Here is a 19723-nt window from a genome sequence, read left to right as displayed (position 1 = left end):
GTCAACAGATTGGAGGAGAGGCTTGAGGGATAAAGCTTTAAGATAGGATTTTCAAAACAGACTTTCAATGGGACTTGGGCTTCTAAGTCATGAGTCGCCTTGGAAAATTCTGCCCTTAGCATGTGCAAAGTGCTCTGAGATACTCAAATGAAAGTCTGTAGGAAGGGACTAATGTGGCTAACGTGTACATGCTGGGTCCTAACTAAGGATGGTGCAGAGAGACTGGAGCATCAGAGCAGCATCAAAAGACTTGAGAAGTTTAAGCTTTCTAAACCCGCTCTCCATCTTGCATTGCTGCCCAGGAAATTCAGTGAGAACAAGCTCCTGGTGACCTTCCCTGAGTGCTGGAAACACCTGGAGAAGAGCTGTTCCCTGGGTATTTCAGACCTTTGGCTTCCACTCTCAGAGGGAGCCAGGACATGCAGAGTCAGCACAAAAAATGACCACTTTTTAAAAGAAGTTCTACTAACATTTCCAAGCCACCCAGGAAATTCAGTTTTGGGTGAAGTTTGAGGTGAATTATTTGAACCCTGCCTGGGTAAACATGCCTGCCATCCCCCTCTCTGCTTAATGAAGGTGACATCTCCATTGCAGTGTATCCTGGGAGCAGGTGAACACACAGCGTGTATGCTAATCAGCCCCGCCTTGCCATTACCTGTGGAAGCAGACACCCCTGAGCTCCTCATTCCCTGTACCTACCATCTGCATGGTCCGCTGGAGCTGAGTCTTTATGCCATCGAGCTCTCTGGTGGTCTTCTCAGCAGTTCTGACTGCGCCACTTGACAGTGGAATGATCCCTCTGCAGCTGAGGCCCGTTCCGCACCCCGTTGTGCTGTCCTGTGGACACAGCTCCCCGTCACAGTGCCCAGGGGTACAGGCCTTGGATCTGACGCCACTGCAAATCTAAACACAGAGAGAAGCTGCATGCTGGTGAGAAGGCTCTGATGGTACTGGTGCTATTTCACCATCAATGGCACAAAGACTAGAGTGGAGATGAACCTTCCAAGAGAGACACAAGAGAACAGGGGTATCTGCGTATCCATGGGTGCACAGTTCTTTTAGGACGATTTCTGGTGTCGCATTCAGCATGGGCTTAGAGGAGAGTACATGCAGGCGGGGCTATATATGAGTGTCGTGCAGGAGTGTAACAGAAGATGCACCCAAGAACAGTTCATGGAGCGTAGTGAAAGGTAATGTCTTGCAGTACGGAGCAAATGCATTGTGCGGGGAAGAGTTTATACAGAGCAGTGGAGGGTATGCATAGACAGCTGTATGTAACTCAGGGAGAGCATCCCGTAGAAGGAGTATATATTTTTGGAGGCAGGTACGCACTCGCTATTTGGCAGCCGTCAGTGGCAAGGAACAAATGGTATCGACTCCTGCGCTCCAGTTATCAGGTCTGTGGGCAACAGAAGAAGCTCCGTACAACACATTAGAGTGTCTAGAAATAAACGAATACACTTCAAAGGGCCAGGGCACACCTGGTCTCCAGGTTATACGTGATGCCCACAAATAGCCTGTAACCCACAGGGTTTGCTTGTATAGATGGCCATAGGCTGAGAAATCCTAGGGGGTACTTCTGCATGAATGGCAAAGGTTTTGGATTGCACGTCGCCGTCTAACAGTATCAGTGTGGTCTATTTAGTGAGGCGGCCAAGAGGAGCAGCCTGTGAGGGTTCAGAAATGGTGCAGGGACTGTCATTTACCCCCTTCCTGTCACAGGCAGGGATCTTTCACGTGGGCGTGGCTCTGATGCTGTGAAAAGCAGCGAGATGAATGAGTGATGGTCTCCACAGCAACATACATCAGGAGACGCTGAAATGTGTCTCCATGGCAATAGCAGAGCAGCATAGGGAGGAAAAAGAAAAGGAGACCTTGAGCCGAAACCAGACAGCTCTTGGGGACATAATGCAGTGAGAACTGCTGGGGAAAAGTTTCACTAGTGGGGAGACCATCCCGTGCCTTCGTATCTGCTGTTACCAGGCAGATCAGGCTTGACAAAGATCAGGCTTGACAAAGCCCTGGCTGGGATGATTTAATTGGGGATTGGTCCTGCTTTGAGCAGGGGGTTGGACTAGATGACCTCCTGAGGTCCCTTCCAACCCTGATATTCTAGGATTCTAAGCAATGCTCAACCTTGGCTCAGCTGAATAGCACCTGCCAAGAGCCCCAAGACCACACCCCTTCGGTACATAAAAAGGGGCAGAGGGATGCAACCTGTGGATGCTAGAGATCCCAACATACCATGCTGGGCTGCTTGGGTCTAGGTGGAGCAGTGCAGGCTGAGACCTCTACCCTCTGTGCCCTACAGCCATGTCTTAAAAATGAGAGCGTCTCCGAGACAAAACACGGACCTGCACTGCCAGCAGAGGTGCAACTACAGCATGGGTAGACATGCTCAAGCTAGCTTTGATCTAGCCAGCTCAAATACCAACAGCAATGAAGTTGTGGCCTCAAGACTAGGCACTTAAGTATATACCTAGGGTCCTGGGTGGTCTTGAACAGCCTGTGCTGATACAGTTTCAGTGCTATTGGTACTCAAGCTAACGAGATCAAAGCTAGCCCTGGTTTGTACACACATGCTGCCGTCACACCTCTGGCCGCACGTAGACGTATCCTTGGCCAGGCATGCTTTGACCACCCCATTTCAGCCTGCGACAGGATCCATGTCTGTTTCACCTTATTTATAGTTGGTGTCAAGTTGGGGGAGGAGGCCATCTCGCCCTGGAGGGCCTCCAGCCTGGAGGGGTGGTCTGTAAAGCTGCTTTCCAGCCCCTCAGTCATTCTCCGGTTCTCTCTGGATTGAGCCAGCAGGCTGAAAGTGCCCGTTATGCGGTAGCTGGCGTTGGTGGAGCTCTGGTACGCAGAGCTGACAGTCTTGAAGGCTCCTGCAGGAATAAAACCATGTGCAACGTGAATGGCTCCATGACTCATCCATGCAGCAGTGCGACCTAAACCATGGGATTGGTTTTAGCCTGCTGGAGAATGTGTGGTGGGGAAGGGGGAGGAAGCTGCGAGACTGGTTAGTCACAAGGGTAGAGATTAATGGTCCTTTTATTGATTGCTTCACTGTGAACTGCAGCCTCCCTTGTGTGTCTAATTCTGTCTTTGAGCTAATGGCTGTAAACAAAACGAGAACAAAATACATACAGGTCTCGATCCTGGGCTGCCCAGAAGCAGGTGGCAAAGGTGGCTTTATGGCACGTCTATGGCTTTCCCACGCCAGGCCTGGGGACTGACAGGGCCTGGAGTAGTCCATGGGGGGGCTGCTCTCTCTCACACCCATCTAAGAGGGACTGTCCTGACAGCATGGGATCACATGATGCCCCGGCCATTCCCACGTTCTCCTAGCCAGAAACCCTCCACTGGGAGCCAGAGGAGGGGGTGGCATAGGCACGGCTGCAGGACCTTCGTACCCCTCTGTGGTTATTCTCCTTTGCTGGAGCAGAGCAGTGTAAAGTGGCCATAGGAGGACCAAGGATGTGGCCTCACAGATGGAAGGAGAGGAGTGACCCGTACAGGACAATGAAAGAGTGAACTCACTTTAAAGTAAAACAAACCACTGGTAAAACCTTGGGTTGAAAAATGCGGAGGATTCTGGATGGGATTCTAGATTTCAGCTGAACCCAACATCTCAAAGGGAAGCTCGCTACAAACCGCCGGGAAGCTCACTACAAACAGCCAGGCTTTTCTTAGTTTCCTGCTGAAGCTACTACGATTCTCAAGTTCTCCATCTGAACCCACCAATCCGCCCAGCTGGCTTGCTGAATGCAGAACCCCTTTGGAATCACGGCAAGGGAGTCCTGCTTCCTCTCTACTGCTCAACAGAAGCACAGACACACACACCTCAGCCCTCAATGGGAGCAATCAGGGCCTAACCTTTGCTCAGACAGCCAGAGATTGAGAGAAGTAAACGGAACTGCAGAGAAGAAAGATGGAATCTACCATAAGCCTCCGAGGTCATTCTCTAGCGCTTCAGATCAGTGCTTTGCCAGAAAATCCAAACAGAAGTACACTGTGCAATGAGTCAATGAGGGAAAGCCGAAAACAATAAGAAAGAATAAGAAATCTTTAGGGAACTAGCTGTAGCAGGGATGTGGAGGCAATCCACCAATATCATCATCACAAGACTTAATTAGCTCTTCCCAACAGGGTCTGACAACCACTTGGCTTCCTCTTCTACCCCATCACTTTTTCCATCTGTGCAAAAGCTTCATTCGTTCTGCTTCCTTCCAGTCCTGGTGACAGATTCTCAGAGGGGCTTTTATTTCCCTTTTTCAATTAAGCTCAGGCTGTGTTTTAGGAGAGGTGCTTCTGTAACATCCAGAAGGAAGTGTGTGCTGTCTGGAAGGGAAATCAGCTCGACTGCTGGGATACTAGTAGCAACACTGCCTGTGGCTAACCTTTCTGATGCCTAAGCTTTGGAGACAAATTCTACCAGCTATAGGTGCAAATTGCTGATGAAAGCTTTGAAGTTCAGTGGAAAGAGTACCCCTAACCTGCATAACTATTTGCTGATCCTAAATTGCCCATCAATACAGTGATGCTCCTCACCCATCCGACTGGTGGAAAAGTAGCCAGAATTGCAGTCACCACGGATGGTAGAGTACAACTGCATTGAGCCAAAATTGCCTACCTGAAAGGTCTGTGTGGCGGCTGGCTTCAAACTGGGTCTTCTTAATCTGGTACTGCCCGTTAACGAAAAGCAGGCTCTTGTCCAGGGCTTCAAGATCATTAGCTAGAGAGAAGGTGTCATTCACAAAGGGTAGGTCAGGATTTATGCCCTGGACCTGCTGTCTGAAATCGAGAAAGGAGAAAAGAAAATGAACCATATTAGAGAACACCGTCTGTCCGTCTTATGTGTATTGCGTGCAGAGAGCCCAGCTGAGATCAGGGCCCCGTTGTGCTAGGCGCTGTACACACATAGCAAGAGAGAGCTAGAGTTCCTGCCCCAAAACTTCTGCATCCGAATAGATACCAGACAAAAGATGTGAGGGGAAAAAGAGGCTTAGGCAGGGGAAAGGATTTCTCCCGATCATAGAGGAGGTTGGTGGCAGAGCCAGGAATGCATCCTCAATCCAAGGCCAGCACTGCCTCTCTGCCTTATCTGTCTGTCTAATCATCTGGGGCAATAATTTCCCTAGGACGACCTGTGCAAACAATGGGAATGAAGGGCTCACAGTTTGTTCTACCCAGTCTGTGGATTAGGAGGACAGATAGGTTGGCAGGACGAGCACTTATGGCAGGACCTCCAAATTGTGCGATCACTGAGCCAAGCAGACGTATTTTAAACTGAAGAAGAGGCAAAAATGTTAGTGGGATTAAATGTGTAACACGCTAAGTGTGTATGTTGACCCCCTCTCTAGTATCAGGTCCACACAGGATAAGAGCCTCCTACTGCAGCCAGCCCAGGGAGTTCTTCCTTCCGCTCAAGTGGTAGAGGCCGGTATGGGGTTCTGGGCACTGTGAACGGATCATCTGTACAAGTGAGGAGGAGTCCTTTACCTGATTGCAGTGAGCATGCTGGACACCTGACCCAGGCCCTGCTGCGTCACTAGGGGGTTGCCGAGGATCCCCTGAATCTGCTGAACATTGCCTTCTGCTTCCAAGACGCGAGTGCTGAAGCCAGCGCCCCCTGTTCCCAGCTGCAGTCGTGAGGTGGAGTTTCTCAGGCTGACTTGGCGCAGGCCGAACCGGCGAATGTCGCTGTCGTAAGCCTGGAAGCAGGGGTGGCACGTCTCGCAACGGGGGTAGTTGCTGCAGTAACCCCGCTGGCACTGGTCGCAGCGAGGCCCGGTAAAGCCAGGGCGGCAGAGACAGCTGCCTGTGGTCTTGTCACACCCCATCCCCTCTGTGCCCTGGAAATTGCAGTCACACTCTGTTGGGTGGAGAGGGGGAGGTAAAAGCCTGTGACAGGCAAGGCAGTGCTGCTAAATCAGATCCCCATTGTATCCCACTTCCCCTGCATGGACCCTCTGTGGAAAGGAATTAGAGTGGTGAGCCCCAACATCTCACACCTTATCCAGGATGCAGGGGGGAAGGCTCTGGCATGGAAGGTGGCAGGAAAGGACCCAGCAGGAGGCAGTACTAGACACACGGAGGGATGGTAAGAGGAACAGAGACACACAGGGGGGCTGTTCCATAGGAGAATGGTCTCGTCTACCAAAAGCAATAAGGTTTTGAAGTGGCAGGACAAGGGCCAGGAGACATTTTTAGAAACAATAATTCCCCGGTACTGAAAAACAGTGATAAACAACTATCGTACGGACCTCTGCATCCTGTCCTGACGTCACCATAGGACCCATCTGGACAAACCCGCAGCTGGGCAGCGGAGCAGGTACGCCCCACGAAGCCTTCCCGGCACTGACACTGCCCTGTGAACTACACCAAGAGAGGCACATCAGTGGGGAAACAGCTTTGAACTATGTCTGCAGGGGGACAGGGGGAAAGCCCTCCCTCGCTTGTTCTTGAACCAGCAAATCACACCCCCTCGTAGCAATGTCCCTTGGTAACAGGACTAGTGTGCAGAGTCCCCAGGAGTGGCAATCCCATTCTTTCTCGGGGGAGACTCAGCTACTTATTCAGCCCAAGTTTTTCCCCCTCTCACTTCCATTTCACGTCTCTCTTAGTGACGCCCTTCTGCTGCAGGGCCCAATGCTGAACTTAGTCACCCCTGAGTGCCTGAAGTTACACCCCTACCTCCACACCGAAGTGCCTCCATAAGGGTATGTCTGGGCTCTGAGCTCGAGGAGACAGCCCCGCGCTAGCTCTCATCAAGCTAGTGGGAGTATGTGTCCTGGCGTTGGGAATCACACTCCCAGCTCAGAGCACAGACACCTTATGAGGCCTGAATCCTTCCAGCCCCTGTTGGCTTGAGCACTTTTGACAACCCACATCACCAGTGTTTGAAAACGTTGACCCAAGTCCCATGCTAGCTGTGATGAGAGTTCTCCTCCCCGCTGCGTCTCCTGCATGCAAAGAGCTCTCTCTCTCCATTACCCAAGCCCTTCTGCTCTGACACATCGGCTCCGAATCTTTACTAGGCCAAGGGCGAGAAACAAAGAATGTAGCACAGGATTTGATGTTTCTGCCATTGGAAGATGCTGACCTTACAGACTGTAGACAATGCAAATGCAAGGATATTACCATATCTCAGATTGACAGTATGGGGGGGGAGGGAATTGGGGAGAGATCATCAGCTGACTTTAAGGAGGGAGATGTGAGTCCTTAGACACGTGTCCCCACACTGCTCTGACTGGTGACCATAGCTTGAACCATTCTAGGGGCCCACACAGCCTCTGAATCACCCTCAGTATCTCAGACCCCTGCAGTGCCCAGGGGAATGCAGAAATACTGACTCATTTCCCTCAGTCTCCACTGTGCATGCCCAACTCAACAAGGCCCCTTTCCAATGCTTGTATCAGCTGCCAGTCCTCTGCAGCCAGTGGATCCATTGCATGTTCCACTCTCCCAACAAGGGGACGGTAATTAAGGATGAAATACCGGCCTGCTCTGCTTTAAAAGCAGATGATTTTGCAGGCGCATGCTGCCCCTTATCCTGCCCCATACAAGGGCTAGGGTCAGTCTGCAATGAGCCATCCCAAAGAAAACTCCAATGTACAGTCCTTGGAGAGAAACACCCTCTTTCTTTTACAGGGGAAAAGAATCAACTGACACCCAGTTCTCAGGGACGGCTCTAATGTAAAAATACAACCTAGCTGAGACTGGATTGTGACTCAAGAGACTGGGACTCAAATCCCTGTTCTGCCACAGACTTGCTGTGACCCCTGCACAAGTCACTTAGGTTCCCTGTGCCTCAGTTCCCCATCTGTAAAATGGGGATAATAATCCTCCCTTTGTCAGTATCCTCTGTGTTGACTGTAAGCTCTTTCAGGCAGGGACTGTGTCTTATTACGTGTCTGTGCATCTCCTAGCGCAGTGAGACACCAGTCTGAGCTAGCCCCTAGGCATGTTTGCAACACAAATAATAAACAAATAATGTTGATTCCAGATTTCAAACAGCCCCATGTTCGAGATGTTCAGACCTCAGGTTTTGGTTCTATGTAGGACAGAGGAATCAACCACAAAAACTGGATCTGGAGTCGATTCTGAATCCCCAGTTGTTTGATTTTAGGACCCACCTCTGATTGTTACAATTGGCATATTTTTCCTAATACATAACCTGAATTTTCCTTGTTCTCCTCTCACTGATTAATGAGGATAATTAGTCCCCCTTCTCCCACAGCTTAAGAGCTCCTATTAGGATTTCTTTGCTAAAGAGCAGACCTTTAAAATGGCTTAGCCTTGTCTTTGTAATTACCGGTTTGTCTTCCTGCACTGTATGAAGGGCATGATGGACTACAGACAATTGCCGGGTGCTTTAGGGACACGTGATGCAGCCCTTTCCTAAAGGAGAGAAGCAGGTTCCATAGAAAAGTGGCAAGATGAGACCATCTAATAAGCGGTCTCAACTCTGTGATCACTCGGTGGCACAATACCATGTCACCGCCCCACACAGCAGGGGCCCTCGCGTGCGCTGCTGCTGGTGACATCCTCAGCTGTTCTAATAAACCAGCCGGACCAGTTCCAGTCTCAGAAAGATCCATTCAAGCCAAGAGCAGTGCCAGCAGCATTAACAGGATTATTTTTAGAGGTGATTGAAAAACAGTGGGGAAAGAGGGAAAACTGTAAAAAGTGCGCTGAATTTTTTTCCTCCTTTTTTTCAAAATAGAAAGTTCATCAAAATTTTGAAATTCATGAAATTTCAGCCAGTTCTAATTAATATCATTTCCCCGCACTTGTCTATGGTATTTATATGGTCCCCATTACTGTAATATCTGAGATCCTTGCAATTGTTAATGTATTCATCCTCATGGCACCTCTGTGAGAGCTGTAATCCTTATTTTACAGATGGAGAACTGCAGCACAGAGAGACACAGTGACTTGCCCAGGGACACACAGGATATTGGTGGCACAGCAGGGAACTGAACCCAGGTCTTTCAAGTTCTAACCTAGTATCCTGACCTATCATCCCACCCACGGCACCAAGCTAATTGTGCTGTTACACAGCCATGGTCACTAATGGTCTAGGTGCCGTTTGACACAGGGCGTTAGCGGCTACTGACGGGGCAGACGGAGTGCAAAGTGCTCCCCGGCAGCGTTACGTGAGATACAATGACCCCAAGGGTTGCAAACTGTGCCCTGTAGCGCCCAGGATTCCCACACTGCTGCTGCCAACCTAGCTCCCTAGGATGAAATCTGGGGTCCGTACCTGGTTACACTGTGGGCTGAAGGAGTTGCGAGGGTCGCAGTTGCACGGCTGACAGCCTTGGCCGCTGGCGATCTTCCAGTGATTGGCAGAGCACTGATCGCAATTGGCTCCCATCACGTTGGGCAGGCAGAAGCACCTCCCTGTTTCGTCGTCGCAGGGTGCGTCCTGGCGGGTCCCCAGGATGTTGCAGGCACATTCTGAAAGGCAAGGGGGCTTGTTCAGCCAGCTCTGTCGTTAGAACTGGGCGATGACCACTCCAAGGCCTGGGGGTTAGTCGGGCTGCTTGGGGGACCAGATTCCTGAAGGGATGTCTGCTTTAAAGGGGAAATGAGCATGCAGGAAAGGTGCAAGAGTGGACTGAGTTCAGAGGACCACAGGACGGCAGCACAGGGACAAAGCAGGCCTTTCTCCCAATATTCAGAGACAAAAGGAGGCAGCTTCTATACCACTGCCCCTGTGCCAGAGCCTGGTGACATCGGTGCTACGTATCTGGTTTAATACAGTAGTGTCCTGTCAGACAATGCACCATGACATTGAGGTTATGACTCCAAAGTCTCTGTGACCCTGGGGTCCCCCCTCCTCCAGCCCTATACAGGGCATGACAAATGCACAGAGATCATTGCATCCAGTCTTTTGCTGAGCTTGTTCCCCATGCCAATGACTGAACCTGAGCCCATGCTGCCACCTGCTGTAGCAGGGAAACCGCCTCGCTGCAGCATGGCACTGTCTTTCGCAGCTGCTGAGGCATTTGCAGAATCCAGTGTGAGATGCACAGGACTAGCCGGGCGCGAGTGTGGACCTGGAGGTCCTGGTTCTGTTCAAACAAGCACGCAAGGGTGAGAGTGCATCACACCCCCCACGCTCCGAACCACCAGCCAGCGAGGCTCATCAGAACAGGTTTTCTCACTTGGCCCCAGAGGGCCCGGCTTGTTGCCAAGCTGAAAACCAGTTCTCTTCCTCAAGACTGGGACACAGCCACTGCAGGGGCTGGGTTTTGCAAACCTTCGCTGGCCGGGTCTGCAAGCCCCACCCCGAGGCTGGCTTGGAAGCTGATCCCATTCAAAGCTCTCCGGGAAGCCACGTAAAAGGGCTGGGTTGGACCCACCTTTCTGTTATGCCCTGGAACCAGGCAGCCAGGACGCACCATGAAGAGGCCTCTGCTCCAGGTTCAAGCACTGACAGAAAGCTCAGGGTAATTCTGATTTTACCCAGACAACTATGTTCCCCCACCACCTTAAAAACCCACCTCTCCTAAAGCCAATGTGTGCATCTGCTTTCCAAGATTCATTCATTTCAAGGCCAGAAAGGACCCTTTGATCACATAGTCTGGCCTCCTGCATAACCCAGGCCAGAGAATTCCCTGTTGCCCCTATATTGAGCCCAGTAATTTGTGTCTGACTAAAGCATCTTCCAGAAAGTGGCGGTAGTTTCTGTGCTCACTCACTGTGGCATCCCAGGGGGTTGGCATTGGTGAGCTGGGTGAATCCAGGCTTGCAGAGATGGCAGCGGTCCCCTTGCACGTTCTCCTTGCAAACACAGCGTCCGGTCAGAGGATCACAGCTGGACCCAGGCACCGTGCCGTCCGGGTCACACTCGCAAGCTGAAAAACACACACATTACATAAAGAACAGCGACAAGGAGACCACGGAGAAGTCGCTGGGAGTGGAAGGGGCAGGTCTCCCAAGGAGATGGCCAGTGCCCAGGGAATGCCACTTACGCAGACAGGCTTCCGGATGGGTGACATCTTGCCGCTGGTTGCGGAAAAAGTAGGCCTGGCAGCTTTCGCAGTTCCTCCCCGCTGTGTTGTGCTGACAGTCGTCGCACACACCTCCACTCACCCCACCGCTGGCTTGGTACGCAGCTGGGTCAAAATGGCACGTCTCCGAGTGACCGTTGCAATTGCACCCTAGAAAATGAGGAACACCCCGTTTAAACGCTGATCATTCAGAAACCACCAGCAGCTGGAGTTCTTCCAGCTCGACACTAGATGGCACTCTATCCTCGTGCATCACATTCACAATAGCTCTTAACTATAGTGCAGCATTCGGAAGCTGGCCCGGCCAGGTTGTGTCTTTGAGGGAGGCTGTTGCTGAGGCTGTAAGCTCCTTGGGACAGGGACTAAGTCTGGGGGAGGGCTGACCAGCGTGTTAAGGCCCTGATCCTCATTGGGTCCTCTATGCTCTACAGCAATCCTAATAGAGCATAATATAAAATAAATAACAGAGCAGATATTTCTGGGACTGGTTTTGCAAAAGCCATATTCGGATGGTTTGGATCAAGGTCTATTATTATTCTAAACCCCCAAGTTGTTCAGATGAATGGATTCAGATTTTTGCCCCGCTCTAATCATTGCAATGCAATTAACTTCTTAAGAAGATTCAGAAAATTCTCAGTGTCCAAGTTAGTTCTAGCCATAAGAACTTGACATGCTTTTCCAAGCTGAGCACAGACAGCGTGGGAGAGAAAAAGCCAGTCACTGTGGGTCAGGTCTAATGGTGAGAACCACCCATTTTTAGATGGTGATGGGAAATAATAAAAAATAAAGGGAATTAAATTCATTGTCCAGCCACAGCCCCAGAGTTACATCAGACAGATTTCAACTGGTCTGAGGGGTTTGGCGAGGGTGAGAGAGGGAAAGAATGGCTGGACAATGGACAGACATACTCCGGCATTCATTGGGGTTGCGGTCCTCTGCCGGCCTCCAAGGCTGGTCATTGTAGAAAGCTGCACAGCGATCACAGTGTGGGCCGGCTGTGTTGTGCTGACACACACAGTGTCCGTGAACCTGGAACAGAGAGAAAACTTCACAGCCTATTCGCAGCCAATCTGTTAGCTCACTGTGACACACACGCACACCCCTACCTCACTGGCAGTAGCTACTCCTTCTGGCCCCCCTGCTCATTCCCCGGTTAGAGTCACCTCTTCTTCCTGTCAGTCTGTGAGGACCAGAGCAGTGTGGGAACAAACTGCTGCTAGGAAATAGATGTAGATACGGCCTGATGCTGTTAACATGAATTCCCAGCAACTACACAAGGTATCTAATGTCAGGGGACGAGTATGTACACTAGAAGCCAGAAGCCTGTATTGGTGAATGTCAACTAGGTATGAAATAGAGTCAGCTAGGAGCTTCTGGGTCTCCTGGAGCCAGGGAAAGTGAAGGCTTGCAGTGGCAGAAGGTGCAGTTACACCCTCACTTCACCGCTGTGATGTGCAGCCTGAGCGCTGGTCTACATTACAGAGTTAGGTCGATGTAAGGCAGTTTACGTCAACCTCATTCTGAAAGTGTCTACACTAAAAAGTCGCTCCCGCCGATGTAACTCGCCCACTACCCCGACTTATCTCCACCTCTGTGAGAGGTGTAGCGCTTAGGTTGACATCATTAGGTCGACGCAGTGTCAGTGTAACACCCTCACTTCACCGCTGTGATGTGCAGCCTGAGCGCTGGTCTACATTACAGAGTTAGGTCGATGTAAGGCAGTTTACGTCAACCTCATTCTGAAAGTGTCTACACTAAAAAGTCGCTCCCGCCGATGTAACTCGCCCACTACCCCGACTTATCTCCACCTCTGTGAGAGGTGTAGCGCTTAGGTTGACATCATTAGGTCGACGCAGTGTCAGTGTAGACGCTGGGTTGTTACATCAACTTGCTGCCTTTCAGAAGCCATCCGACAATGCTCCACAATGACAGTGAAATCAGTGCAAGTGCTCCTGGTGAGGATGCGCATCGCCGATGCAAGGAGCATAGTGTGGACATGCAAAATCAGTTTAATTACTGCGGTGGCTGTAAGTCAATGTAACTTAGGTCCACTTAATTTTGTAGCGTGGATTTGCCCTGAGTAAGAATCCGTGCAATCAACAAGCACCACTTCATAGACATTTCCACCTTCCTCTTTCTGCATTAAAACATTACACACTGTGTGCTTTGCCCTGGCAAAACTGAGCCAAGATGATTGCCAGACCTGAGCAAGCAAAAGAGCTCTGTTCTCCTTGGATCCTGTATCACTCCCCGCATCCTCCTAGCTCAGGCAAAATGGATCAGCACTGTCCCTCAATTGGCATGGGGCCTGTGTTAAGCAACGTGCAGTGCTCCCTCCCTCCTAAGGGCTGATCGTGCTGCTGAAGCACCGCTGACCGTCCCTAGTACCAGTGGAGGGACAGGAGGCCAGGACTGGGACAGGAGCCTGGTGTTAAAGCTAGAACTCAGGGATGGTGCTGAGAACTGACACAGTAAAGCACTTGTCCCCTGGTTTTCCCTTGTGCTCTCACCTGCATCACGGCATTGGGGTCTCTGGAGGGAGTACAGCGGTCTGCGTGTCCATGGCAGAAGCAGCTTCCCTGCACTTGCATTTCGGTCACAGCATAGAAGGCACTGGGTGAGCGGTAGCCCTGCTGTGGGAGGCGAGGTAGCTGGGTGAAGTTAACTCTCAGGTTGGTGAATTCTCCCAGGTCTGTACGGGAGAAGAGGACAAATGAGGAGGAAGCAGCAATGAAGTCACAGGCCAGCAGGGCAGGGAAGCACATGTGGCAGAGAGAACCAGTGCCACAACCGGCATTAGCTGGGCCCCTTTGTTGGCAGCATCAGGACAGAGATCAAGGAGCAGAGAAGACTGAAGTATTCTCCCACCCATGGGATGTACGTCTCTCTCTATGGCAGGTCTGAAGCATTTCTGTGGGACATTGCGGGGGTGGGAGGAGGAGTGAGACCGCTGCTGTGGGGACTGTCCCTGCTCTGTGGGTTCATTGTTTAGAGGTGCCAACACAGCACCTACCACTAGTATTAAAAGATGCTTCAGAAACAAAGCACCTCACAGAGCCATGTCATTGCAAAGGCTGACTCATCTCCAGGGTCCAGCAGCCTCCAGCTGGTGCTGAGTGCCTACAATCTCCTCCTTTGCAAATCTGTAGCTGGAAGATGCGCAAGCAACCCTGGGAAACCCCCCTCCTCCAGGTATAAATGAGGAGATGTGCATACGACTGATGCTTTGGCTGTGAGATGTGGTGATGCCGGATGCCAGGTCAAGGGGGTTGAATTTGACCTGTGGAGAAGAACAGAGAAGCAACAATTAAGATGGTTAAAGGAAAAAAAATATGGGTCTTTCTTTTCATCTTCCAACCATCTAAACAATGAAATGCCTGCTCTGGAGCTGCCTCCTCTGGAGAGAAGCAGTTCCTGAGCACCATGCTGAAGGGCAGGTTAACATTGCTGAGGAATCAGCAACAATTCCACCAAAATGCCCAGCTGCTCACAAGTCATTCGGTGCTTTTATACTTGAAGGAACATGAATCTTCCCATGGGACACTCCCTTCGCTCACTAGCCAGTCTCACCACCCTGCAGAACATCAGCAGAAAGGTCTCTCTTGCTGCATCTGGGTGATGCCAGTGTCAAACTATAGACTATGGGCTGAGAATGCTACTGGGAAGAAAAGGGGGCTACTGGGGAGTTGAGAAGTCAAAAATGGGGAAGCTAACTAGGTGTTGAAACAATAGATGGCCACACAGCTCAGTTTGCTCCGTGTCTCCACAATAAGAAAGTTGAACAACCATTTGGCTAGACACCCAGAGCATGTAAATAGGGCAACAACATTCCTGTGTTTTATTAACAGCTGAAGAAGATATAGAGAGTGGAGGTAAGCTCTTCAGTTTGTTAATCACAGAGCTGCATTTGGTTCAACAGCCTGCAATGGGCATTGTGTCCCTCCCTAGCTTCTCCCGTCCTTTTCAGATCTCCCAGCTTTCCTCTTAACCCAACGGGGAAGAACAACTCCCTCCACGGCAGGGATTACTGGGGAAAATTCTACAGCCGGTGCTATTCTGGCACTCTGACAAGCTGATCGTGTTGGCCCCTTCTGACCTGTGAATCTATGAAATGCCGGGGTGGCCAAGTCCAGTCCATGGGCCATAAGCAACCAGAGGTTTCCATAATCAGCCCATACTGTGCTCATGTTGAATATGAGGGTGCAGCCCAGAGAATCTACACTTCCCAGTATGCGGTGCTCTCAAAGGCTTGTTGCTTGGACCAAGACAGAGCATCACATGCTGGGAGCACTAGTTTTCATGGGAAGCTCCTCCATATTCAGGATGAGGTGGCTGCAGTCTGCTCTATTTTATAGCCTTCTGGGTCCTGGCAGGTTGCTAACATGGCCCTCCACGTGGGCCTAAGGCAGCGAGTATCTCAGACAACGTACCTTCCCCCCGTGCAGAGGGTGCCCCTGGTGGCTCTGCAGTTCCTGACAGCGCACGTCCTGCCAGCTCTGGGGGGAGCCTTGGGGGATCCGTGGAAAGGTAGCGGCGCAGTCAGAGGCCAGGTACTGATAGATCGTCCAGGTCTCGCCAAAGTCGGTGGAGCGTTCAATAAGCATCCCCACGGGCAGAGGCGCCTGGAAAGGGGTGGGGGGCAGGGGGAGGATGAGATCGCAGAAGTGCTGAGCACACACAGAGCAAGAAGCCCATTTTTAATTCCTCAGATCCCTCTCCTACGTGCAGTGCCCCGATTCTCCACGCATCTCTCTTTCCCTCCCCACAACAGAACTCATCCCCTCACAGCCCTACTTCCTTCTACAAAGCCTTCCCCACGTGGGCCAGCTCCCTCTCCATCCTCTGCCACTAGCCAGAGCCTCCCCTGAAGCCTGCTCCAACTCAACCCCTCTCCCTGTGCTCCTGGCCTCCCTCCTGGCTGGTTGGCTGTCCTGGTCAGGAACCAATAGGGATGCACAGGCCGCAGATCACTGAGTCACCTCTAGAAAACAGCCAACTCTTTATGGACGAATCAAGGAACCAATCATACAAATACAGTGGAAGAAAGGAGAGAGAAAGAGAGGTGTGTGCGCACATCTGTGTGTTTTCACACTCCGTTTCCAAATGCACTTTTTAAAGCAATAATAAACCGAGCTCTGAAAGGAGCAGAATATATACTGGTGCCTTCGTGCCCAGGAGAAGACATTTGTTTGCCTGTTTGTCTCATCTGGAGCCTGGAGGGGGCTGTAGGTTTACATTCTCCTCTGCTTGCAAGGGCCCACGGGCCCCTCCCAGCACAGTTTACAACCCAGTAACTAAAATGCAAGCTGCTCACATACCCTGAAGTCCAGCAAGATGCTGCTGAGCTGGAACTTTTTGTCGAGATCCAGCTGCAAGGAGACCTGGTTCACATCTGAGGAGACACAAAAGGCCAGTTTTCAGAGCTGCAGACCTCAGGAAGTTTAGAAAAACAAAACCTTTACCCATCAGAGTCAAGTCATTCATTTTCCTCTTTGCTTGTAACCTGCCAAAACCAAAACCCTGTTTGCTGAATCCACAATCCTCACCCTGTCATTTCCATCATTATTAGCCATGGAGGCCCCTGGGAAATCCACTGGCATCCTTCTGGTGAAAAGCTGGTGCTTTCTAAATGGCTCTTGTCCTGTTTGTATCAGCGATGGGTTCCCACTGGAGCCCAGATCCAAACCACCACTTTGGGAATGTTTAGGTCCAGATCCAAATCCACAACCAGAGCTGAACTTCATGGAGCCAGATCCTCAGCTGGTGAAAATCAACAAAGATCCATGGATTTCACTGGGATTCTTTATACCAAAGGTGAGTGTGAGGAGTTTCACCGTTGTGATTAGAGCTGGTTGGGGATTTTCTGATTAATTTTTTTTTAATCAGAAGATGCCAATTTGTCAAAACAGAAACTTTTTGTAGAAATGTATCAGTTTGGATTAACATTTTGTTGGGAAGATTTTTCAGGTGCAGGATGGAATTTCAGAGGAGTGGAGAGCCACAGAGACCCACCAGAACAGACAATACCCCAGAGCAGGGACTTGAAGCTGGTTTCCCAACCCCACTTTCTTACCAGCTGTATAGAGAGCTATAGATATGGTCCTAGCAGACCATATGCCAGGGTTTATTCCCTGAAATCTTTTAAGGCATCCGTAATGGAGACTTGTAATTATGCTAATAAACTGCCTGTAATTTATAAAGCGAGCAATGCTAGCTATATCTTCCCAGGATATCAGTGATCACACCCTTAAGGTCTCTGTGAAAGCCAGCTGCAGCTTCTGGGATGGATCCTAGCAGCTTGGAAGTGAATCCAATACCTACCATTCTGGGACTGCCACCAGCGCATGTGTCCTTTGGAGGAAAGCATGTTCTCCACCCGGTGACTGTTGTAAGCATGAGGCAGTCGGGAATCGCATCGGCAGCATTTCATCTTCCACTGAAAGGAAAAGGAGGGCAAACATCAGATCCTGACTATGGGCCCGGCCCCGCAAACTCTGTAGCAAGTGGAAACTCAATTCTGTTGCAAAATCTCTGGATTTTGCAGTACTCTGGGCTATTCCTATAACCGCACTGGCAGGAAGACATGAGATAAATCCATATGTTCTATTACATCAGGGACTAAGAAAATATAAATGAATAAGCACCATCTCTTTGCTCAGATTGCTGGCCAGCACCAAACCATTAAGGGAAAACACAGGGTTTTCCAGCATTGCACCATGAGGCTATTGCACTGAGACTCAAACAAACCACCCAAGCTTGAAAACTGGTGCATAAGATTCCGATAAATGGCCACACTCAAGAAGACAGCTTTCTGCACACTTAATAAACAACCTGTGTAATTTTTTGGACATTTGGGCCAAAGTTTTCAAAAGCAGCTGCTAATTTGGGGTGTGTTTGTTGTTGTTGGGAGCCCATCTTGGGCCTGATTTTCAGAGCAGCTGTGCAGCATGTTGATGCAATGGCTTCTGTAATGGCTGGCAGTTCTCAGCCATCTCCAAAAGGTGTTGGAGGTTTGCTCTGTCCAAGAGTTCGGCCCAGAAATGAGACTGTAAATCCCATGAGGTCAGGAGGGAGGAAGGGACTCAACTTTTCCAGTTATTTATTTGTATGGTGGTTGGGCCTGGAGACCCCCAATCAGGGACCAGGGCTCCATAGTTCTGGCCATTATACAGACACACGCACACAAACATGACAATCCCTGCCCCAAAGAGTTTATAACCTGAGTAGCCCGAGTTACACTTAGTCATGCCTGCCTCATGGCTTGCCAGCTTTTTGATGGAATTTGTACCTGGAGAGGCCGATGGTTAAAGCTCACCTGGCTCTCCCCTGATCTTGGGGGCTGTTCCCCCTGCACTGAGCTTAAAGGCTGCTCTAACTTGCACAAAATGCCAACAATCATCAGCATGGCACTGGGCTGTCCCAGCCACTCCTTTCCTCCAGCCGCACCTGCAGCCTGGAAGGAGAGTAGCATAAGAATCCCTACAGCAGCTCTGTGTCACCAGAGAATCACCACTTAGGGCAATCTTCCTGGGAGTGGGTCAGCTGGATTTAGGACGCAACTACACAAGCAATGCAGCTGCTTCGCATGAGGAAATGAAGCCCAGTATGTCCCTGTTTAACAATGAGCTCTTCAGTACAGAGAAGAGACTGGTCTGTGGTCTTCCACGGTGATAGAAGCCTTTGGGCCTTGCCCATAGCTGATGGCTGCACTGGATGGTCTGAGGGACGTGCCGTGTGTTAAGCAGAATTCTCAGTAAGGAACTCAGGGTGACCACAGAGCAAGTGTAATAGGTGCCCATATAAGACAAGGCCCCAAATATCAAGACTGTCCCTATAAAATCGGGACATCTGGTCACTCTAAAGCAACTAGTCATACTCCTGCTCTCTGCTTCCCACGTTCCATGAACAATCAACCCGCCTGGGTGGTGGAGGGGATGTTGTGGAATGGAATGCAGGAATGAAGCACGCTGCGGGTGAGCAGATGTCGCGGGTCTATTCAGTCCTGCAAGCTCTGGAGTTAGGGTTGCCAACTCTCCAGGATTTTCCTGGAGTCTCCAGGAATTAAAGATTAAGCTTTAATTAAAGATTATGTCATGTGATGAAATTTCCATGAATACATACAACCAAAACTGGCAACCCTCTCTGGAGCCTTGGCTCATACAAACTCCGGAATCCTATTCTGCATGTTGGCACAGCACCACTGGGCCTCCTTGTGACTCGCATGATTTGAATTTGTTTTGACAGATTTGAGGCATGTGCAGGAGAGGGGTGCAGGGTGTTTATTTTGATGTTTTATACCCAGGAAACAGTAGTTCAAGTCTCAACTTAACACCTCTGGGTTCTGGTGTGTGGCAAATGCAAACACAAATCTTAGCCTGAGTGTCAGCGGGCATTTAAATGGCGTCATGATGTTGGTGATGAATATGTGTCACTCAAGCTGGTCAGGAAACTATGTATTCCCCGCCCCCACCCCCCCACCCCAAAGTGGGGATTTTTTGGTAACTGAAAACCAGTTTTTTGGGTTTGACAAAATCCCAAATATTTTAACTAAAAACTTTTTTGTGTGTGTGGCAAAACTTTTGTTTGCAACAAAACCCTATTTTTCGACTACAAAACTTGTTGTTCAAGAAATTCCACCAACTCTAGACCCAAGCTCTCAGGGTCAGTGAGCCTTTTCCACATCATCCAGTGGGGCT

The 19723-nt window shown here is 50.3% G+C and overlaps 1 protein-coding gene across 1 annotated transcript in view; it reads right to left on the bottom strand.

The window, feature by feature from the left end:
- The window catches only part of LAMB3 (laminin subunit beta 3), a 44771-nt gene that overhangs the window by 7919 nt on the left and 17129 nt on the right, over window positions 1-19723 (bottom strand). The window contains exons 3-16 of the mRNA XM_077839303.1: window positions 17349-17463; window positions 16346-16419; window positions 15458-15649; window positions 14244-14307; window positions 13538-13719; window positions 11936-12056; window positions 10989-11177; window positions 10716-10871; window positions 9272-9468; window positions 6270-6381; window positions 5506-5878; window positions 4637-4797; window positions 2680-2888; window positions 700-903 (exon numbers count right to left, since the gene is read on the bottom strand). Of these exons, the coding sequence (XP_077695429.1) occupies window positions 700-903; window positions 2680-2888; window positions 4637-4797; window positions 5506-5878; window positions 6270-6381; window positions 9272-9468; window positions 10716-10871; window positions 10989-11177; window positions 11936-12056; window positions 13538-13719; window positions 14244-14307; window positions 15458-15649; window positions 16346-16419; window positions 17349-17463 (2349 nt within the window). The remainder of the gene's footprint in view (window positions 1-699; window positions 904-2679; window positions 2889-4636; window positions 4798-5505; window positions 5879-6269; window positions 6382-9271; window positions 9469-10715; window positions 10872-10988; window positions 11178-11935; window positions 12057-13537; window positions 13720-14243; window positions 14308-15457; window positions 15650-16345; window positions 16420-17348; window positions 17464-19723) is intronic.

The sequence above is a fragment of the Eretmochelys imbricata genome, chromosome 21 (genome assembly GCF_965152235.1).
Source record: "Eretmochelys imbricata isolate rEreImb1 chromosome 21, rEreImb1.hap1, whole genome shotgun sequence".
In the NCBI taxonomy this organism is placed as follows: Eukaryota; Metazoa; Chordata; order Testudines; family Cheloniidae; genus Eretmochelys; species Eretmochelys imbricata.
This window is presented reverse-complemented; position numbering and strand designations above follow the sequence as displayed.